The sequence below is a fragment of the Plutella xylostella genome, chromosome 16 (assembly GCF_932276165.1).
Source record: "Plutella xylostella chromosome 16, ilPluXylo3.1, whole genome shotgun sequence".
In the NCBI taxonomy this organism is placed as follows: domain Eukaryota; kingdom Metazoa; phylum Arthropoda; class Insecta; order Lepidoptera; family Plutellidae; genus Plutella; species Plutella xylostella.
Window position 1 is genome coordinate 8,080,394 of NC_063996.1, and position 24,561 is coordinate 8,104,954.

The 24,561-nt window shown below is 36.2% G+C and overlaps 1 protein-coding gene across 1 annotated transcript in view; it reads right to left on the reverse strand.

Annotated features, from left to right (window-relative positions):
• Nucleotides 1-229: 229 nt before the first annotated feature.
• The window catches only part of LOC105395578 (uncharacterized protein CG3556), a 99,885-nt gene continuing 75,553 nt past the window's right edge, over nucleotides 230-24,561 (reverse strand). Inside the window, exons 2-10 of the mRNA XM_038118358.2 lie at nucleotides 19,385-19,460; nucleotides 17,767-17,981; nucleotides 16,355-16,452; nucleotides 14,643-14,890; nucleotides 8,401-8,561; nucleotides 7,644-7,860; nucleotides 6,922-7,072; nucleotides 1,926-2,137; nucleotides 230-1,713 (exon numbers count right to left, since the gene is read on the reverse strand). Coding sequence (XP_037974286.2) covers nucleotides 1,652-1,713; nucleotides 1,926-2,137; nucleotides 6,922-7,072; nucleotides 7,644-7,860; nucleotides 8,401-8,561; nucleotides 14,643-14,890; nucleotides 16,355-16,452; nucleotides 17,767-17,981; nucleotides 19,385-19,454 — 1,434 coding nt within the window. The 5' untranslated portion in view covers nucleotides 19,455-19,460 and the 3' untranslated portion in view covers nucleotides 230-1,651. The remainder of the gene's footprint in view (nucleotides 1,714-1,925; nucleotides 2,138-6,921; nucleotides 7,073-7,643; nucleotides 7,861-8,400; nucleotides 8,562-14,642; nucleotides 14,891-16,354; nucleotides 16,453-17,766; nucleotides 17,982-19,384; nucleotides 19,461-24,561) is intronic.

Here is a 24,561-nt window from a genome sequence, read left to right on the forward strand (position 1 = left end):
TAAGCTGAGATCCTTTTAAGGATGAGAAAGTAGAATGTAGGCCAACTATTATTTATATTTATAGTTAATCGTTTTTTAAATCTATATTTTAACAGAAATATGTACTTATCTATGTTGGATAGATAATGCGAATGTTAGTGGATCATCTCTTTGACTGACTATTCAAAGTAAAGGAACCATCCCTTCCATTATATCGGTTTTTTATTACGTAGAAATAAAACAACAGTGGTGTACTTATTTCAAGTTTATTAAGAACCATTTTATTGGATGCTTAGGTACAATAAAAATCGAATCTACCTTGTTTACGTGAGTATAATTAATACACATTGGAATGCATCAGTCTCTACCATGAATAAAGGTAAGTATTTTTAAATGTACTCGTAAGTAAAAGGAAAATGTCTACCATAAGTTCTTTTGTATGGATGTAGCATAGAAACATCACCCTAATCAGAGTGTCTAATGTTACTTAAGACTAAGCTCCAATTTCTCCATAGTCGGTTAGAGCATAACCAGGTATCAGTGGTTGACTTTTGACACATCTGTCAAGAATTTTATATGGAGATGACGTATAATTGATTAACCAACCCTCGTCGATTAGATAACCGACCATTGAGAAATTGGCACTTAAGAGGCTTCAACCATTGTTAATGCTCGAAATTAAGAGGTTAGTTAGTTAGGTTTCTTTGGCTCGAGTGTTAATTTTAAACAAGATACAAAACAGCTGCCAAGATATAAGTACAAAAGATAACCATTATGTTTTTTATGGTTGTTGTAGGTAAGTGTATATATATGTCATTATGATATCATGGAATATTGACTTATTTTTATATAATCCTTATTAAATTAAAAGAAGGTTTAGGGTATATTTTAAGATTGGATTGATAGACACTAGAACTAAGTTAACTTAGTTAAGTATATAAAGACAATTCAATTCATAATCAATGCCCTTAATATACAATAAATGTCTAGTTATGTAAGGGTAATTAAATACATGCAATAATTACTTGTTTACTGAACTACAGAGATCGAAACCTAATATGAATGACTTAAAACTTACATGTATCTTAAAACAATGATATTTATCAATATTTTATTTTTTTACCTCACCTTTCAGAAGATAATTGAGTTAATTGGTAATTTAATACTTAATTACAAACTTTTTGATCAAATCTTTGTCACAAATACGTCATAACTATTAGGTATGATAATCATAATTTCCTTCCTTTCAAAGATATGCACTTTCACCTTATACCCTTATTCAGACGATAGATATTTTTTTTAAGTGACTAGATAGCATGCCTACCTATACCTATTAATATTGCGTATAAATATTTAAGTAGGTAAATCCTAAAATTTAACAATTTTTAATTGAACGAACTACGTTTAAATGTTTATTTACAGAAATGGTTTATCTTTCAAAAGTGATCAATGATGATCATGTCAGCTAAATAAAGTTGAAGTTAGACAGAAACAATAAATAATTACAAGACCTTTGATAAAAATAAATATTTTAAATAAATATCTGTGAACATAATGAAAGTTAAACAAATTAAAAGATTTTCAGATTTTATAAACGTGATGAATTCAATCCCCAGACCTCATTCTGCTTAAAAAAAGTTTTCTTTGTTGCTTCATACTTCATGCTTCATGCTTACAACTTCTTGTACCAGAAGAGGTAGTGCTCTCCATCCTCCACCAGCAGGTCATCCACTCCTGCAACAAAAATATTTGATGATATTTTGATGATGAAGCAAATTTCTAACATTATGATTTGAGCGAATTTACCAGGGTATTAGAACGCTACCATAGGTACTGTTACCAGAGGCTGCGACGAGAGTCACAACAAGAGCCAATATCGGTGATAATCGTGAACAGAAGAAAAGAAAAGTACCAGGGCACCACGCCAACACAAGAGGTATCCTTACCAACAGGCGCGACCAGCTGATTGCCGGGCGGGCTGGCGGGGTCGGGGGTCTCAGGGAGCCGGTACAGCAGCCAGTAGTGATACCCCATGGGTTCCTCCTTGTGTCCAGCCAGGGTGTGCACGTAGTGACCGTTGGGCCACTCGCTCGCCTCAAACTTGAACTTGGGGTCTTGGTCCGCCGCCATTTGCATCACGTGGTAGAATGAGATGTTTCTGGGGAGGAAGATGGGCTGTGTTAGAAAATTTAGTCAAGTCCAAACTGGCACAAAATATTGTTATGGTCTTTTATTGTAAAGTGAATATTTATAGGAACTACTATGGGTGCATTCAATGGACAACATTTCATTTTCTTTACCCTATATTTTTATTAGCTATTCGGAAAGTTTATAGAAAATTAGTGGACCCGTATTTTTTTATTTTGTATATACATTAATTTTTGCATGTCATTTTTAACTTTAAAGTTAATTATTTTAAAACCGAAAGTGACGTCACATATTAGGCTCAATTTTTATTTTTGTCTATTGCCTTAGTCTCGAAAAAAAACATAAATGACACTGACAAGTGACATTTAAACTTTGTTTACATGCCAACCAACAAATGGGTCATTTTCAAATGACATTGATATTTCTGATGATGGAAAGTAGGTACTTATCATGTAAAAAAATAAGCAGAAGCATTTTTTCAACTGTGTAGGCGGTGGCATGCTCTGGGACATATTATATAGAGGTCATCTCTTAATAATAAATAAAAAAAATAGTCAGAAAGTGTCAGAACAGAATTAATGAAAATGACCCAAATAAACAACAACGTCACGATAAAACGTCAACGTCAATCAAAAATGAAAGTGACAGTTACTTTGTTTTTAAATCTATGGGCTTTGATCATCAAAATGCATCGCACCTGATGCATGACGTCATCAGCACTTTTTTACTATTTTATGATTTTCTCGAAAATGATACATCCAAAAAATACAAAAACATTTTTTTTGTGGTCTTTAGAGCTAAATCTCGAAATGGTTTTCGATTTATAGCAGCTTTAGTTTTTTGAAATGTTTCAGACGTTATGCAAATATTATATAGGTAGCTACCTCACTAATTTGCCTCTACTAAACACATAAGTACTAATCACCCGCGCTGAATTAGGCTTAAATTCGATTATCGTGCAGATTATGGCTAACGAAATCAAATGAACACAAATCATATTCGGTTGCAGACCACCATTGATTGGTCTACCTATCAGGTTTAAAATTGTTCTCATAATTGCATTCCTTTGAAACTGTTCCACGCTCGTACGAAGATAGCATCTTTAATTAACCTAAAATGGAAACTCCAGTTGTAAACTAAGGTACTTTTGCATGTTAACTTGAAAGTTAACGAGAAAAACTAATTGGGAGTGGTTTTTTGCTAGTTGGTACACAGGCTACGTGGAACAGTTTCATAACAAAATCTGATGAAATTGAAATAGTATTAAATGAACTTCTAGTGGACACAAATTTAAAAATTCATTTTATATGTTTAAGTGAAACTTTTATTTTAAGTGGTGAAGAGTCTAACCTACAAATTGGAAATTATGTAATGGGAACTAGTTTTTCTAGGAAAAAAAGTAAACGTGGAGGTGTGTGTATATTGTGTGATGGTAAATTTGACTTTGAGAACTTAGAAATTGCCAAAGACTTAGCAAAGGAGTCTGTTTTTGAAATTTGTGGTATTAAAGTGAAGCAGCTGAATGTAAACATTTTCTGTGTTTATAGAACGCCCACATCTGATATAGAGATATTCTTCAAAAATCTAGAAATTCTATTAGGTAGACTAGAAATAAAACATCAACGAATAATAATTTGTGGTGATTTTAACATCGACACATTAGTTAAAAATAAGCAAACCGATAGATTCAATGATTTACTTCTTAATTACGGACTTAAATTACATATAAGTGAACCCACGAGACAAAAGGCATGCTTGGATAATATTATCAGTAATATTAGTGACGCGAAAGGACAAATATTAAATTTGGGTCTTTCCGATCATAACACTGCCCAAGTATTAACATTTAAAAATAGCAATGATAAGCAAAAATTTGTAGAAAAAAATTGGTTTGAATACATAACAGACTATAGTATAGATAATTTAATTAAATTTAAAGAATGTTTACAAAATCTGTCCTTCTCTGAAGTTTACGAAGAAGAGGACGCCGAGAGTGCTTTCAATGTATTTCATGATATATTGAAGATGTTCCACGACTTATGCTTTCCAACATTAAAAATTAAAAAAAATCATAAAAGTAACAAAACCAGATGGATATCAAAAAAAATTAAAAAATGTTGTCAAATTAAGAGACAACTTAGATTTGATTATTACAGAAATAAATCTGAAGAAAAAAAAATAAAATTCAAGAATTATTCAAAAATATTAAAGCAATGCATAAACTCCGAGCAGAAAAAGTGTAATAGACAGTATATACAAAAATCAGATAACAAAGGAAAGGCAACTTGGAACATTATAAAAAGTATGACGGGTAATATAATCAATTTCATAGAAAAGAAATAAAATCAATAAATTGTAACAATGTTTTTTTAACCAACGGTAATGACATAGCAAATTCCTTTAATAATTATTTTATTGACATAGTCCAATGTGTAAATAATGATAATAATATAAATTCTAAATTAAAAATGGTTAATATCACAGAAAGTATATTTATGGAACCCACTGATGCAAATGAAATCTACAAAATTATTATGTCGTTGCGGAACACTCCTTCAGCTGGTAATGATAAAATAAACACGAAGATTTTAAAACTGGTGGCAGAACATGTAGCGCTGCCTTTATCATTTATCATTAATTTGTGTATGGAACAGGGTGTTTTTCCAGAAAGGTTAAAATTTTCTATTGTCATTCCTCTCTTCAAAAAAGGAGTAAAAACAAATCCCAACAATTATAGACCAGTCACACTGATACTTATACTATCTAAGGTCTTTGAAAAAGTTATAAATGATAGAATGAATAACTTTCTTAATAAACAAGACATCTTAGTACCAGAACAAAATGGCTTCCGTAAAAATAAGTGTACTACTTTGGCTAGCTTCAAACTGATAAAAAGTGTTATGTGTGGACTAAATGAGAGTGTTCCAACTACAGCGATCTTCTTAGATCTAAGTAAGGCTTTCGATTTTGTTGATCATATTATACTAGTCAACAAGATGGAAAGATACGGTATCCGGGGACCAGCTCTTGATCTACTAAAAAGTTACTTGAGTAATCGAAAGCAAATTACACGCATAAAAAAACTAAATCCATGTAATAGTACTGTAGAATCTTTTGATTCCTCTGTCAGAATAAACAAGAGCGGTGTTCCTCAGGGTAGTATACTGGGGCCGCTATTATTTTTACTTTATATAAATGACTTACCAAAGGCTATTAATCATGAATGTGTAATTTTTGCTGATGACACTACCATAATCATAAAAAATTCTCTTGACATTTTAGAATCCGAAATCAACACAACATTAAAAGACATTACAAATTGGCTTGACAAAAATAAATTAAAAATAAATACAAATAAAACTAAATTAATACAATTTAAAACGACAAAAACTACAGATTTACAATTAAATATAACATGCAATAATGATAAAATTAATAACACTAATTTTCTTGGCATAATTCTAGATGAGCAATGTAATTGGAAGTTACAAATAGATGCGGTATGTAATAAGGTGAACAGGTTTATATTTGCTCTAAAAAAGCTGCGTTCGGTATCGTCTCAGGATGCTGCTATGCTGGTGTATCACAGTTATGTCTGTTCAGCTTTAAGATACGGTATAGTACTATGGGGAAATTCTGTCGATGCACATAGAGCATTCATAGCTCAGAAAAAAAGCATACGTGCCGTCTGGGGTCTAAAGTGGATGGATTCGTGTAAGCCAATATTTCAAAAACAGAAACTTTTAACTTTACCCTGCATTTATATTTTTGAAATGTCAAAATTTGTGAAAAAACATATGGAACTGTTTGAGATGAATACTAATATTAATAAAAGAACCATGACTCACAAAACTTAGCTGTTCCACGAACTAGATTGGTGCAGGTTGAGCGAAATTGTTACCATATGGCCATTACAATATTCAATTGTCTCCCAGAGAATTTTGTGTCATTGCCCTACGGTTTGTTCTGTTCGCGCCTGTATAAATGGTTAGCTGAAGAATGTTTTTATTCAGTTAAAGAGTTTTTGGCCTACAAGACAAATATAAAAAACAAAGTCAAATTTAACATTGTTTGAATTTTCTACTAACGTATATTGTGTATATTGTTATTGTGCATGTTACAAATATTATTATTTAACTTCACTATGTCACTTCTGCATAAATATTTGTTCACCTTTCAGGTAGATTAAGGTCTCGTGCTTATTATCATACTTCAAAAACTTTTATGTACCCTTAATCATGCAAATAAATACTTTTCATTTCATTTCAAAGCTTTTTACTATTAACCGGCTCAGTAGTCAGGATGTTAAAAATAGGGTAAGCATAAGAATAAAACTACTTATACAGGGTGTTGCAAAAAGGCTATACTAAGCCGAAACCTACATGTGCAGCATGGTACCTATATCTAAGCCCGATACTGAAAAAAGTAATTCTCCATAGTAAAAAGTCACGTGACCAACATAGTTTCTATGGAAAATGATAAATTTTTTCGCGAATTTTGAATTTCTTATTTTGTTTTAGATATACCATGCGGCACATGTAGGTTTCGGCTTAGTATACCCTTTTTGCAACACCTTGTATAAAGTAGCCGACAGGAGGCCAATTTTTCTCTAAAATTGAGAATTATTTGCTAAATAAAGAACTTGGGACTATGGGAGCAGTTTTTATTCACCAACTTTAAAAGTCCTACAGCAAAATTGGTTTAGAAAAACCCCCTGGATTAAACCCTATCGCACTATTACTATACCACTTTAGCACCATCCTGTAACTACGTATACAGGTGAAAGGAAAATACCTCGGAGCGACCATAAACAGGGTGTAGTTCTCAGTGACATTGGTTCCCAGCCACAGAGTGTAGCTGAACGACACGTTGCGCGCCTCTGACTCGTTGGCCGCCTGCCCCGACTGGTACGCCAGCTTGAGGGACCCGTCGCCGCCGTTGCTGTCTGGAAGGTGGGGGTAGGTTGGTGTTAAGTATCAGAGAAACAGGTTGAGCTTAGTAGACCCAAAAGGTCAGCCAAACGAGCTTAATATTATTAGGAGCAGTTTAACCTGGTAGTTTTAAAAGACTGATACTTAACTATAACCAGATAGGCATCTGTCAGTCCTTAAGGTTTTTTACTCCTTAACCTTCCCCGTAAATAATCTACCAGGACCATATAACCCCAAACATCATCGTCGTCTACTCAAAGCCTGTTGGTAACAGTCACATTGCATTATACGATTCCTTACTTTCTTGGTACACACGTACTAGGATCACATAACTCCAAACATCATCTTCCTCACCTAAAGGCTCATGCCGGCTATCAAGCAGCTTGTCACTGCAATGCGGAGGTCGGACAGCTGCCAGTGAAGCTGGAGTCAGAGCTGCCACAGCCGCAGCGGTCTTGGCCACGTCTCCCCAACATCCGTCAGGATCCTGTCGCTCTAGTAGCCACTTTTCACTATATTATGATTCCTTGCTATCTCGTTAGCGAAGCACTAGGATCACATAATTCCTAAAGTAATTGCTCTCACCTAAAGGCTCATGCCGGCTATCCAGCAGCTTGTCACTGCAATGCGGGGGCCTCACAGCGGCCAGTGAAGCTGGAGTCAGAGCTGCCACCGCAGCAGCAGTCTTGGCCACGTCTCCCCAACCTCCATCCGGGTCCTGTCGCTCTAGTAGCCACTTGCGGGCCGCGGGCAGGCTCCAGTGCTGGTGGGCGCCGGGGCCGCTGTCCGCGTCTTCTAGGGCCTGGAATTGAGGTACAATGGACTCATAGTTTAGGGTCTGTGTGTGAATCTGATACGTTTGTCAACATGTTAGTTTTATTATTGTCGGCATATTGTGGGATTCTTTGAAAACTCAGTGTTTTTTTAACGCCTGACCTTATAACAATAGCCAAAACGCTGAGCAAGAGTGAACTGAAGATATTAATTACTAAACAGGCGCGACCACCATCATCATCATCATACTATTTGGCTGGCATGATCTGAAACTAAAACTAAACCATTCAATAATAATATAATAACTTACCATGATTTTGTCTTGTTAGAATTCATTGGTTTACTAGGTCAGCTAGGTCGTTTCAGGATATAGGCTATAAGTACCAGCATACACTACCACTTTCAAACTTATAACAGTAACACCATTGAGCGCAATTAAACATTTTTTAAACCATACAAATAATTTAATCCTTCAATTTAACTGTATGCAACAGGTAAGAAACTTGCATCGTGTAAATGGCGCTACATACTCTGTCATATTAACCACTCCAGTGCCACCAAACCTCACCTGTATAGCCAGCGCAGTAGTAGTAAGAGTGCCGAAGCTGCCATCAGGGTGCTGCTGTCTTGCCAGGCCGGCCATGGGGCGCCGCACGAAGTGCAGCAGACTGCGGTGCCGGTGGTCCTGTACCACGCAGCGCAGCGCCAGGATCACCATCGAGATTGTGTCTGGAAGGAGGAAGGGTTGTTGCTTTTACAAAATCCTGCTTGCATGGCTTGCTGATCCAATTTACACGAGAGCTAGGCTGGCTGAGCTGAATAGAATAGAATAGAATAGAATAGAAAAGAATAAACCCGTTCATAGTTAGTTAATTATGGTTTCATTGGAGATCATGTTTTGCATGGTTTTATCCATTTGTTTTCTTATTCTAGTTAACGCCTTATAAAAAGAATATAGCAATGTTTCGGGTATCATCCTTTGCCATTCTCAGACGCAACTCAGCCAAATCACATCGGAGTCGGAATTCATGCATACTTAGACAGGCAGTGTAGTGTATTGGCATTGTGCATAGTGTTATCCATGTCTCGAGCGTATACGTCACAGACTCGCCGTTGACAGGTCGGGGAGATCTATGGTTGGCGGTGAAAGTAAAAGGTTGTGGTGATACGTTGGCGAGCCAAATGAATAGTGATTACTGTGATAATATTAGAGATATTACAAGTGGCGACGAGGAAAACTGTAAGTAATTAATAATTTAACACATTTATAAGAAAAAGTAAGGTATTTTACCGAAACAAGATTTTTTTTTCTTTTGAGGTTATGAAAAAACGTGAAAATACCGGGAATAACATTTCACTAATACCAGGAAAAGCTTGTAAACTTAAACAGATAGGAAGATGAGCTGATAGAATCAGTATTATTAAAAACTATAGCAGTAGGAACTTCAAAGTTCCTATGTTAATTCGAATTTTACTAGGACATTCAATTAGTGTTTTGGTGAGTTGTTTGTGGGTATTTTATAGGCTTCAATTTATATTTTACTTAACAAACACTTAAAATAAGCATGAACATGGAAGTACATGTACAAATGTACATTCACTTATGATGGAATTGTCTATTAATTCTAGCAGCAGTAAATACTGATCATTAAATTGATTGTTTATGAAATGTAAAACAGCAGTTATGTACTGATCATTTAATTGATTGTCCTTGTAAGAAAGATAGCAGTGAGAAACTGATCATTAAATTGATAACAATAGTAAATTATTATTTACAAAACAAAACAGCAGTTACATACTGATCATTAAATTGATTGTTTATGAAATGTGAAACAGCAGTTACCTATATACTGATCATTTAATTGATTGTTCCTTTATGGAACATAGCAGTGAGAAACTGATCATTAAATTGATAACAGCAGTTACCTATATACTGATCATTTAATTGATTGTTCCTTTATGAAACATAGCAGTGAGAAACTGATCATTAAATTGATAACAATAGTAAGTTATTATTTACAAAACAAAACGGCAGTTACATACTGATCATTTAATTGATTGTTTATATAAGGAAGATAGCAGTGAGGAACTGATCATTAAATTGATAACAACAATAAGTTATTGTAAAAAAAAAAAAAAAAAAACGGCAGTTACATACTGATCATTTAATTGATTTCACATTCAAGAAAGATCTGAACTGATCTTTGAATTGATAAAATTTATTCATTATAAAATATACTGGCGGTTATATTCGGGTCATTCAAATGATGAAGTATTTGAAATATTCCATAAAAATTTGCAGATTATAAAATATAATCTGAATCATTCAATTGATTGGTTACAGGACGCCCAATACGGATGTCACAAAATGTCATCTACGGCTCTAACATTAGAGAATTTTGAGTGCGATGGAGATGCTACCTCAGTGGTAGCAAGATGGCAGCGCTGGAAGAGAGCCCTGTACATTTTCTTAGATGCTTCAGGGACGGAAAAAAGTGAAGTAAAGAGAGCGAAGCTCCTGCATTTCGGAGGTTTTGATCTTCAAGAAATATATTACAACATACCTGGAGCCAACGCTGAACCAGACAATGATGTTGATGTGTTCAAGGTGGCAATCGAGAAACTAGATGCATACTTTGCTCCAAAACAAAGTAAAATTTATGAGCGGCATGTTTTCCGCTTAATGAAACAAGAAACTGGGGAAAAATTTGAGAAATTTGTAGTACGCTTGAGGCAACAAGCAGAGAAATGTCAATTTCATGATAATAACGAGAACATAATGGACCAAATAGCAGAAAAATGCTCAAACATCGAGCTAAGGAAAAAAATCCTTAAGACTGGCGATGCAATAACATTGGACCAAATAATAATGGAGGCCAATACCTTAGAATCTGTAGACAAGCAATTAGAAGAATTCGTCGGCAACAGAAACACATTTACAAACCAAAGTGTAAACAAAATTGAAAGCAGACGCTTGAATTTTCGGAATAAGAAACCAGATACACATAATACACCTTGTGGCAGATGTGGAAACCAGACACACAATTCTTTTGACATAAACTGTCCAGCCCGCGCAAAAGAGTGCCTTAAATGTGGTATCAAGGGTCATTTTAGACAATTTTGTAGGACAAAGTACCCGACAAAGAGGAAATTTGGGAATGACAATAATTCCAATGACAATAAATCAAAGACCTTTAGACCGAATACAACAAGAACCAGTGAGGTCAATCAAGTTGACCAACAATCCAATGAACGTGATCCTCAGGAAAAAAGTATGTGTTCCACATTGATGATGATGTTGAGTTTGATTGTAGCATTGGTGGAGTTAAAACAAAAGTGCTAGTAGATTCTGGCTGCAAACTCAACCTGCTAACTGAAAGTACCTGGAACAACCTAAAGAGCTCGCAAGTGAGCATTAATAATCAGATAGCTAACCCAGACGTGACACTTGTAGCATACGGCAGCAACACACCATTGGATGTAATAGGGTCTTTTGAAGCTCATATCATTGTGGGAAACAAGACTCAAGATGCTACATTCTATGTAATAAAAAATGGTACAAAAAACCTGTTGGGAAAAAATTCAGCTATGTCTCTGGGAATACTGAAAATTGGGATCGATGATATTAATAATGTATCCACAGAAGTGTTCCCGAAGTTTAAAAATATTATGATCGAGCTGCCAATTGATGATAATATTCAACCAATTTCTCAACCGTACAGGAGAATACCTATACCCCTGGAAGAAAAGGTATCTGAAAAAATAGACGAATTGGTTAAGAGGGATATTATAGAAGAAGTAAGAGGTTCATCTAAATGGGTTTCACCTATTTGTACCCATTTTAAAAGAAAATGGAGAAGTTCGAGTTTGTGTCGACATGAGACGGGCAAATGAAGCGATTGTTCGGGAAAACCATCCACTACCTACCATGGACAAACTACTACCGCAAGTTCGCCAGGCTAAGTACAGTAAGGGGCAGATAAACCTGACCCCCCTCAGAAGCATTGTTAGTATGAGAGGGGGGTCAGGTTTCTTTGCACCTGACCGTACTTCACAAAATTAGATATAAAAGATGCATTTCACCAAATTGAAATACACCCAGATTCACGACACATCACGACTTTTATAGCCAGCAAAGGCTTATTTAGATATAAACGCTTGATGTTCGGTATATCGTGCGCACCCGAAATATTTCAAAAAATTTTGGAAAGGATGTTGTTGGGATGTGAAGGAGTGGTTAATTTTATTGATGACATCTTAACATTTGGAAAAGACTCAGTAGAACATGACATCAGACTTCAAAAAGTAATGCAAACGTTAGAAGAAAATAATGTAGTATTGAGGAAAGAAAAATGTATTTTCAAAGTAACGAAAGTTTGTTTCTTAGGTCACGAATTGACTAGTGAAGGAGTAAGACCATTGCCGAAATATGTTGATACCATTCAACAATTTCGGCCACCGACAACTATGGCCGAGCTACAAAGTTTTCTAGGACTGGTAAATTATGTCAGCAAATGGATTCCCAATTATGCAACACTGACGGAGCCACTAAAAACCCTATTAAGGAATAAAAACACCGCAGGTTCGGACATAAGCAAAATATGGGGAACACAGCAACAGGAAGCGTTTAACAATTTAAAGTTTGCGCTACAACACATCCCGACCTTAGGATACTACAACGTGAATGATCGAACGGTTGTTATTGCAGATGCAAGCCCTGTAGCCCTTGGAGCAGTTTTAATACAAATTGATGATAAAGGAGCAAGAATAATAGCTTATGGACATAAGACATTGACGGGTTGTGAGCGCCGTTACTGTCAAACGGAAAAAGAAGCTTTGGCCTTGGTGTGGGCCGTGGAACATTTCCATATGTTTCTCTATGGAAAGGACTTTGAACTGGTGACTGATCACAAACCGCTAGAAGTCATATTCGGTCCTAAGTCTAAACCATGTGCCAGGATAGAGAGATGGATCTTGCGCTTGCAATCCTATAGATATAAAGTAGTGTATCAACCGGGTAAGAGTAACATAGCTGACCCTTTATCAAGGTTGTGTGATTTACCAGATCGGCCAGTGCCAGAAATGCGAGACAACCACGTCCACCAAATTGTTGAATTCACAAGACCAAAAGCAGTATCTATGCAAGAAATTATAGACAGTTCGGGACACGATCAGGAAATCAAAAAGGTTAAAGCTGGTATTTTTAATGGAGATTGGGACGAGGAAGTTAAATTGTATAGAATTTTTCAAAATGAACTTTGCTTTTATGAGGGAATTTTGTTAAGAGGAACACGGATTGTTATCCCAGCAAAATTGCGAGAGCGGGTCTTGCAGGCGGCTCATGAAGGTCATCCTGGGATTGTTGCAATGAAAGCAAGGCTAAGGACTAAAGTGTGGTGGCCAGGATGTGATAAAGATGCCGAGAAAATAGTGAAATGCTGCAAAGGTTGCACTTTAGTAGCTGCTCCAAACCCACCAAATCCTCTTAAGCGAAGATGCCTGCCAGAAGAACCTTGGGTAGATATTGCAATAGACCTGATGGGTCCTTTGCCAAGTAATGAGTTCATTCTCGTGGTGGTAGATTACTTCAGCAGATATAAGGAGATTAAAATATGTAGAAAAATTACAAGTACAGAAATTATTAATCATCTCAAAGAAATATTTAGTCGGGTTGGCCATCCTCTGACAATAACCGCTGACAATGGCAGACAATTCACAAGCCTGGAGTTCAAAGAATTTTGTGAAGAACGAAACATAACCCTACATAGCACTATACCTTACTGGCCGCAACAGAATGGCGAAGTGGAACGCCAAAATCGTGACATTTAAAGCGATTAAAGATAAGCCAAACTGAAAGAAAAAATTGGAAAGAGAGTTTGCTGGAGTACCTGATAATGTACAATAGTACACCGCATTCAGTAACAGGTAAAACCCCTTCAGAGCTATTCTACAGAAGGAAATTTAGGGATAAAATTCCAATGGTTACTGATGCGGGAAATAAGTCTGAGGATAGTACAGAAGTAAAAGATAGAGACCAAGAATGGAAAGAAAAAGGGAAGATATACGCTGACCGGAAAAGGAGAGCTCAGGAATGTGATTTGGAACCAGGAGATAAAGTATATGTGAAGAACATGATTAAAGAGAACAAATTAAGTCTAAATTACGATCCTACCTCTCATACTGTACGGAAATGTGTTGGTGGTGACTTAGAAGTTCAGAATGATGAAACTGGGCAAACGTATAGGAGAAATATAGTTCACTTGAAGAAGGTTCAGGGGCAGTGGACAGTCCATAACAAAGTAGCAGAAGAAGAAGAGGATGGTTCTGATGAAAGCAGCCAATAAAGATAAATTGTATTACTTATCGGTTGAGGTGATTTATAACTGTGGTTGAAGGTAACATAGTTTGATTAAAATAGGTATAGCTTAATGTCTAAGATGTGTTTTGCTGTTATTCGATTATTTAAACAAGGAAGGGATGTAGTGTATTGGCATTATGCATAGTGTTATCCATGTCTCGAGCGTATACGTCACAGACTCGCCGTTGACAGGTCGGGGAGATCTATGGTTGGCGGTGAAAGTAAAAGGTTGTGGTGATACGTTGGCGAGCCAAATAAATAGTGATTACTGTGATAATATTAGAGATATTACAGGCAGTTACTTGTGTATTATCATGTACTTACTTGTTATTCTATGGTATTATGTAGCCAGAGCTTAACCATAAATTGGCTATGGCTACTTGAATAATTTCATTGGTTTTTCCATGCAATCTTTATAAATCATATGGCCAATCGCCGATTGAAGCACTCACCCAAACTATGATCAGCAGCAGCATTAGCAATATCCAACAGCCGTCGAATATGGCGCCTCCTGACATGGGCAGCAGAACTGCAGGCGGCGAGCGTGGCGTACGCAAACTCCAGGTCGTGAGGCGGCTCCCGGTGAAGAAGGGCGGAGACCAGGTCCCGGGAGTGGAAGGAGCGGGGGTCCTTGCAGAGGGCGCCCAGGGCCAGAGTGTAGGCGGCGAGTCGGCCGAGTGGGGCCGGGGACTCGTGGTGCCTTTGGGGTGATGGAGAAAAATTTTAGTTATAGAGGTTGTTAAAGAATATGAGAGAGGAAGGTTTATTTTAGACCACATAAGCTATGTTGTGAAAAGTTATGTTTTGTTAGTTAACTATTCGGCTGTCCAATTTCAAAACACAGTAAGCGCCAACTTTAAAAAAAAACGGGTCTTTGATTTATACATTATTTTAGGCGATTCCGCACATTCCTGCATTGTCAGAATATCAAAAAACGGCTTAGAAACGAAAATAAAATTTCTAAAAACCTAGTAACTCCACCCTGCGAAATCAAAAATGCCACGAAAACCATTTTAAAACACAGTAAGAGCCACCAACCATTTTAAAACACAGTAAGTGAAAATGACTTACTAGGTTTTAAAATTGTCAATGGCGCTTACTAGGTTTTGAAATGGTCAGCAAAGGTCAATTTTTGCCCGTTAATTTTAGTAAGTCACAAATGGCATACATTATTACAAACACTTTTTTCGAAAAAATATCAGATATTTCAGAACCTGTATCTTTGAACCAATGAGACCTAGAGAGGTGAATTAAAAGTAGAACATAAGGAAATTTTGTCTTCTTTATAAAAGCCATAGAGACCTTTCTCGTCAGAACCTTTCTACTAGCCTTATTTTGCATAAACCAAAAAAAACTCAAACATTGTAAACTAATTTTAGCTCAAAATTTAGGAAATATTGTCTAATTTAAGGCAGCCATAAATAATGTTCGTGTCAGACATGCCTTCTTAATATGGCGATTTGGTTCATTTAGATAAAACTTAAAAATATGCCGGTATTTCAGCTATTACTTAGTGCGGTCGTGTAAAAGTGCTGCAAAAATTGATTTATATTATGTGAAGGATCCAAAACATATAAAAAAATAAAAAAACATATAAATTATTACGTTATTATTGCAATTTCAATATACTTTACTTGTCTTAAATTACACAATAATGGCTCTTACTAGGTTATAAAATGGTCAGTGAGGGCGGTTTTAGGGTGAGAAAACCATTTAAAACCTAGTTAGTGTTTTCTTTTGTGCATTACAGCAACAATATTAGTCATATTTAAATGAAATAGTATTGTATGTAAAGCCTAGGTTCTGCCGGTTCTTTTAAGCTTACATTCGTTTAGATATGTATCATAGTTTTACCAGGGCATTGAAATGAAAGGACAAAAACGTTTTTTGGCTCTCCTGAACATTTTGTCTCTTGGCTGTTACTGTGTTTTGAAATTGGACAGCCGTATTATCACCGAACTTTTAAGAGCTGAATAGAGTTGCTTTTCTAATCGTCTAAACAACGCAGATGAGACTCTAAAATATTTTTATATTGACGAAGATATTTTATATTATAATTAGTTAAATTGGTCCACACGTAAATAATTGACGACTATTATACACAAAGATTTAATCTCGACATTGCTTTCTCGTAACCGGGCGTAAATTATTTCAAATAACTTACTTGGACATCATGAGCAGTATCTCGATCTCCATCTGTTTCGCCGACAGCTGCATCTCCAGACTTTGCTGCTCGATTTCCTTCCCTGTGTTGTTCGCGAGCTGGAAGAAAAAAACAACTCAATATCGAATACAACCTTCGTACAACGTGAAGTTTAAAAATTCCACCTGAAGAAAATGAATTAGTAGGTACTTAGGCAGTTAAAGGGCTCTTAGGGATATACTTACTGTAAGATAAAATATTCACTATCGCGGATGAATCTTACTGAATATAATATATCGTTACGTATACCTAAGCATAGTAGGTAGGTATAACGAGTGTAATTTTTCATACTGATTGTTTGTTTCAGTCAGAGATATGTCAACCAGTGAAACGTTCGTCGTTATTCATATTGCACGATGAATATGCATTTACTCAACGTGACTGCTAGGTACCTAGATACAAAACTATTAGTACCTATTGGGTAACTGTTAATTATTTATATGGTGTTATCCGTAGGGTATTAACTGTTGCAAATAGTTGATTAATTTGTATTACGTGAAAAGTATTGGTGTGTGTTATGTTTTATGTTCATAATATTAATGTAGTAGCTAAGTTACAAGTGGTTAGGTACCTATTATATGCAAGTATATCAAAATTACGTGTGTTATTCCTCAACCTCCGTCGTCAGAGTAGCCACAATAATAATAGCGTCTATAATATTATTTTGTGTAGGTCTAATAATATCCAGAAATTCCCACGGGAAATCTAGTGAAGCTATCGGGCATAGTCAATGTTAATAATGAGTAAGTACTTCTGTCTATCATAACATTGTTATGCTATTCACGTAGTGCCTTCATTGAGAGGGTTACCGCAAGTTACTACAGTTCTCTGTATTCCCAACCTACTATAACTTCAATTGTCTCAGACAGTGAAGTTACTGAACTTTTATAGGTAATTTAATTTGGTATGTAATTTATCATCGAACAACTTTCCCAAAGTGATCCCAGAAGTGCCTATTAATGTTCAAACAATTACATATAAAATGTGTACAAATAATTACTGTATTACGTCCACAATTTAAAACTAGTTTTAAATGGGCGTTTATCACGGTATTAGACATCGCGAAAAATTCGGTTTTATATAAAGTCTTGACCACTGAAAAAAGTGAAAAATCGTAATCGTAACGTTACGATTTACCTGCAGTAGTAGTAGTATAACTTAATTATTGTAAGTATACATACAAATTAACTGTACTACCACAAAAACATTAAACACTGTTTAACAAGTGTTTAAAAAGAAATTTTATAGATTTTGTAGACGTTTGACAGCGCTAAACACCTGTTAAATACTGTCATAGTTTTTATGGTAAGGCCTTAAGACTTAAAACTACCATACCTACCTCCTCAACCTCCTCCAGGAAACCTTATCCTCACCTGCAGCGTCAACATGACATGGTGCGTATCATTCCCCCAGCCCCAGTCCGGCTGGCGGTGTTCCAGCAGATACTCTATGGCCTTCTGTATGGCCTGCCCCTCGTTGGGGGTCTCCTGCTGCCCCCAGGTCACGGAGGCGGGGGGCGCGGGGGTCGTGGTGGCTGAGGACACCTTCGTGGAGAGCTGCTTGGTGGTGGTTGGCGGGGGTTCCGTCTCTGTAAGAGTTTAGGTTTAGGTTAGGTGGTTATGGGAAGGTGATTGTATTCTGGGAGCTGTTGGTGCGTGGCTGTCTTGTGTGAAGGCTTTGTTGAGTTTGTATTTTTTGTCGGGTTTGGTTTGTTTAAATAGGACAGAAATCACGACACAGGTTTTCATGAACTATTGTAATTTCTATGGTATCATTTGGCAGCCAGCAACATATCATTTCCGATGGGGTAAACGTGTTCTGGAGTGCAGAGTACGGCAAGGCAAACGTAGTGTAGTGAGACGCCTTCCGGCTAGACGGGGGGACGAATTGCGAATGCGGTGGCTGGTAATGATTGGATGCGGAAAGTTATATATCGCATCCAGTTCGTTGGGAGAGGCCTTCGTCCAGCAGTGACGTAGGCCTCTCCCAACGTCCCAAAGAAACTGCTATAGGCGATGACGATGAACATTTCATGGAAACCAGTAACAATCAGCTGCAACCACTTGGAAAATTAATTGGCTGTTGTTGTTTTTTTTCATTAATTCCTTTTTGCTTAATTTGCTTGAACATAAAGTGCCAGGGCAACACAAGCACTACGAAACATACCCCAACTAAACTAAGTGAGGTAGGTCGTCGCGATGTCATAGTTTGAGCAATCTCGCTGAGATTGTGTCACTGAATATTCTCGGCAGGTAATTACTGAAATAGTTTACCCTGTCGCTGAAATTGTTGAATTAGGTTCCTCTCTTTATATTTTAAATAAAAAATGCTTAGGACATTTGCTTTTACGATCGTTACCCTGAAAAAAAATATCTTGCAGCTTTTGAATATAATATGTACTTGCATGACAAATTATAAAAGTACAAAGCAGCATTGCGATTCTATAAAGCTAATTGTCAAAACTCGATTCTGAATCCGGAGTGAGTTTTCAAATTGACACATCGAATTTCGAGATTTCATAAATACTGTATGAGATGACATATACACAGTGAAAGGTGAAGGGATAATGAAGATCGAAGTGAGATGTCTGATTTTACAGAATCGCATTGCAGGGATGCTAGACTAGGAAGAATTAAGGCCGGGGTCTCCTATTTACGCCGAAGGGCGCGTCCAGCGTCACGCCGTAGGCCGCGTCACAATGCTCACTATAGAAATGTACTGATGCGGTCTCCCTCACACGCCGACGTTGGCGCGTAGATGTAGTGAGAATCGTGACGCGGCCTACGGAGTAAATAGGAGACCCCGGCCTAATTAGCTAGTCAGATAAGTTCAGTCTCCTGTCATGCCATTTATAATCGTAGGTACATGCTCTGACAATTTTAGCCTACTTTTTCTCCCAGAATTCCCATCGAAAACTTTTTAAGGTAAAGCGGCGATCGTGGGCAACAGATAATATTATAGTAATAAATAATAATGATAATAGTTTGTTACCAGTTTGACAAAACACTGGTGCCGCCGCACACACCAGCGCGAGCAGGGCTGCCACACTGCAGCGACCCATCTTGAGCTGAAACAAAATGATAAAAACCATTACACTTTGGACTTTTTCATTGCTTGTGAGTGTATTTCCTTCTTCAAGTGCCTCTCCACTACTGGAGGTTGGCGGTCAGTTATTTATACACCTCTTTGCTCTTCGTCTAGCGCATCAGCTATTCCACACCCGTACATTTATTGTTGCCAAGCCACGAAACCCTCCCTCTTTCCTTACATTTTCAGTATACCCAAGTTTACCCTGTAGAAATGAGCCCCTCAAGTGATGAATCTCAGTTACGCTGGTCTGACTGCTGGTTTATCTTTTTGGAAAAACAAAGGACAAAGCCTCGTCTAGTTCTACCAGTGTCACCAATATTTTGGTTCAGAGAAGGCGACCAGAGACCTGGTGGCTCTCTATCTAGGTGTGTGTTGGAAAGTGTGTTTATGTGTGGCTAGAAAATATGATTTAGTCACGATTTTCCGATCATTTTCCCGTTTCTACCAAATAAGTTTAAAGACAAACATTATATTTACTCATTTAAAGCTCAGAAATAGCTATACTTACGTATCGCAGTCTATCAAAAAATACAAGCAAGCCTTACCACACCAGGCAACAATAACCCGGGTATTTATTGCGTCTGGCTCTACTTGGCTCTTTAAATCCTGTTTATAGTCTTTTATCCAACTATAAACTGCAATAAATTGCACAATACACAAAGAACGAGCCACCCAATCCATTGCAGTCTCCTTTAAATTGTTTTCCGCAAATCGGAGTTAAATTAAAGGCGGTGGAGGCCTTACTATAATGGATGGCTTCTAGAAGCTTCTGGTGGTAGTTTAAGGGTGTGTGCAGACTAAGAGCGAATGGAAAATGTTACAACGCGAACACCGCAACCAACTTCTTTGCATTTGACAATAATGTGGGAATAGCTTTAGCAGTGGCAAAAAATATATACCTAGGTAGGTACCTCGTTTCATGCAGGCATCAATCGTTTCTTTTGATTGTTTCTGTATTGCCTAGGATTATTGAACAGAACTGATACTTTTATTTAACACAATCTACAAAAAATTATTTACTTATGAATACTTGATTGTACATTATAAAGTTACAATAAAAAAGGAGAGGAACATTAAAAGAAAACTAACAATGTACAAAGGCGGGCTTATTGCCAAAAAGCAATTTCTTCCAGTTAACCCTTATTATACCTAAATAAGAAATTGCAGTTGGATTAATGTTGTAATTATAAGTTAATACCAAATAATATTATTATGTAATTATGCCACTACCAATAAAAGTCTTTTTTAATTGCTTTCGTCTGGTCGCGTCTTATGTAAGATTGCAACTTACATTCATCAATATTGCAAGGAAAAGGAAGGAAGTTTATAATTGAGTTAGTTTATTATTTATGGTTGATGTTGGAAGCGCCTAGTAAGTAGGTACCTAAGTGTATTCAACTAATTTAATCCTAAAATACTTCGTATTCATATCTTCTTCGGTCAACAATTATTACACTCACGGGCAATGAAAAGGTTCCACTGAGAAAAGCACCAAGTTACTCCTAAACATAAAAGGCTAGCTCAATGACGCCTTCTGCAACATTTAACAGAGCATCAGGATATTACCAACTAAAACGATCATATTTGGTTCAAATTTGAAATTAACTGTGCTACCACAAAAAAACTTTAAACACTGTTTAACAAGTGTTTAAAACGAAATTTGGCACTAAGGGCCTTACCACAAAAACTTAGATAGTATTAAACAGGTGTTTAGCGCTGTCAAACGCCTACAAAATCTGTCAAATATCGTTTTAAACACTTCTTAAACAGTGTTTATAGTTTTTTGTGGTAGCACAGTAAATGTTTAAAAAATTGGGGTCGTTTGGTGTCGGTATTTTGTGAGTGTAACTTTTTCATTGCCCTTGAGTGTATTATCAATTTTTTCCGTAAGTTAGCGTTAAATTGTAAAAACTACACTAAATACCTTATTATATTATGATATGTATATAAATATATTATTATAAACTATCACACACACACACACACACACATATATATAAACTATCAACACTGTCTTATCTTTTTATCTTTCGGAACAAACACAGACGTCAAACAATATTATATTTTAGCCGCGTACCATCCCAACTCGCTGGTTCTGGCAGAATTACCAGCGCTGTATAATTTTTTTGTACAGCACATGCTGAGTCAGAGCCATTTTACTGACATAATACACACCACAATTATTGTGATTCTTCTTCATGTCACTGTTTCCTATTGATGTTGTTTTGTATTTGTGATGTGTATTCTTTTAGTAAATAAACGATGTGTCTATGTCGATGTGTCTATGTCTAAATTTGAGTAGTCAGGTGCTATTGTCACTGGATCTTTTTCATTGCTCGCGAGTGTATTTACAAATAATCCAGAGCTCCTAAACGTGGATTTAGTTTACTGAAACCAAACAGTTGTAGTTTAGGAGTTAGATTCCTGGCGTCTCAGCATTAATTTCACTAAGTTAAGTTGCCGTCTATTCCGTTGGCTCAGGTAGTTGTTGTTTATGTTTTACAGGGTGAATTTTTATCAGTGAAACCCTTCGTATAAGGCGAAAGCGAAAACAGCTTTATATACTTGCGTTCTTCGTAGAATAAAAGAGATTTTCCTAATGGGAAGTAGTTTATTAGATGACTTTTATGAACACTTAAGCATGAAATAGGTACATAATAATATGTGAATTTTATTCATTTGAAATATTTACTATTTAGAACGAATTTACGTATTATGCCACAAGGCAGCTGATTTTGTTGTTTTCGTTTTAGAGTTGGCCTCATAATTAAATGTGCTCAATAGAACGCGTACAAACTGCGACTAACGAGTATCACTTATTAAATATCACCCTGTAGAGTCTGTGTGTATTAATTTCTACCTTGTGTTTCAGTTTCCAAAGTTGTATTCAAAGTTAATTTACCATTAAACAATAACTAATAGGGCGTTTAACAAAACAAAGCAAAAATACATAAATACATTTAAATTTATTTTTCAATGGCTATAATATTTTTTATATAATAATTTTCTTAATAAACGTTACATTAGGTGAATCCAGAAAAACACTTTGTTACTCTATGTAGAATTTAACCTTACAGAATGTCGGAACTAAACTTTACCAAACGCAAATGACTTCGATAGTGGGAAATGAATGATCCTTTCAAAGGCGGTTTACATGTTAATTTTAGTCAAGTCGCTCTTGATGTAAAGATAATATTGTCAGAACCGAAATAGCCTATCCAAAATTAGAGGGGCCTTATTGCATTATGAAATCATCAAACATTCAAAGCTTATTCTGTAATTCCCTTACTTACGTATCCTTATAAACAGACAGTTTTAGTGCCAATTTCACCATTCTCGGTTATCTAACCGACAGGGATTGATTTATAAATTAAACGTCATCTCCATATAAAATTCATGACAGATGTGTCAAAAATTAACCACTACTCCCTGGTTATGCTCTAACAGAGAATGGTGAAATTGGCACTTAAGCTTTTAAACTAAAAAGAACCTTACACTCTGAACCGAAGATAGATATTCCTGAATTTCATAGGCGAATTTATCATGCTCAATTTCTAACGCTGCAATTTCAGCCTAACCATGAGATAACAAGTGCTAATTTAGCTTAAAAATTTGTTTGCGCTCACCGTACGATCTAAAGTGGGCTGTACTAGGAGGCAATAGGGTGCAAGGAGGGCTCAGGTAAATGTGGTGTTTAATTTTCTCGGTTTTCCCAAAGTGGCATTTTCACGCATGGCTGGCCGGCCAGGCGCGAACGCCTCGATTAGTTCAGTAGACGGAAAATAACCTCCTTACAGCCCCTGGTGCCTTGGTACTTGGTGTGGGTAAGTAATGAAAATAGTTTTTTTTCCGACAGCTCCCTCTGACTGAATTCAGTCTAGAGATTGTGGGTGATATAAATAAACTTTTTTTTTACATTTGGATGTTTTATAGTATATAAACAAGCCTTTCAAGTAATAGCACTGATAAAACTATTCCCTGTATAACGCTTAACTAATTTTTATTTTATATCTTAAACAAATACACTATCGGAAAACACATGATCGAAAAACGTGTATCTTTCGGTATATTATTGACACTATAGGTTTCCCTGAGGGTGCAATGGACAGTACTTTATCATAAAAAGGGGTTCCCACATTAAGGTCAAGCTGTATGTCTCCCCATATGCTGGTCTAGGGACAGCTCCCCAAACAGAATGAAGACCAAAGTTTAATTTTAATTTAATTTAATTTAGAGGATTTTCAAATTCAGATAAACTTCTTGTAAATGTCACATTGATTTAAATACCAATAATTTATATCCACTTAATCCACTAATTTATGTTAAGAATAATAATATTAATACTGTAATTTATTATACTTTTAAAATTCTTCCATTTCTCACCGCTGGATTTAACTCAACCTCACGAAAAGACACAGACTGCTACTCAAATAATCCCACGCCAACGGAACTGTTTCAATATAATCAACCCATCTGGTGGGCTCTAACATATAACTCGGGTTCAACCAACCACAAAAAAAACAATAGAAAGAGTTTTTCTAAACCCGAATCGTTTTTTTTTGTCTCCACTTTTCCCCACACTACCCTGTGAATCCATAAAAGAATATCAGCGAATATGCCAACAGCAGAACGAGTGAAATGTAAATTGCACGAGATCAAAGCTAGGCCCATTTTTTTATGCAAACTTTTCCCCTGGAATTTACAAGCAAATGCCCGACAGAATGCACGCCTTTACATCTTTATTCATGGGACTACGAGGTTATCTGATCTGGCGATAAGAAGGTATTTTTGTACAATTTCCAGGAAAAATGAAACTTCTTTTATAAGTGGGGAAATAGCTGAATAAAATTATGAATACATGAATAGACGTCAGCGTAGTTCAGTTTTTTTACAACCTGTGTAAAGTCTGAAATAATAAAGTATTCTCTTGATTATCAGAGGATAGACGTAACAAGAACAAAATACCTATAATGCTAGGCAAGCTTAGCACGTTAAAACAAAGTGAAAGATACAGGGTATAGCGGAAGGGGTAAAGAAGTCATTCACAACCTTAGTTCGACTAATTTTTTCCTTTTCTT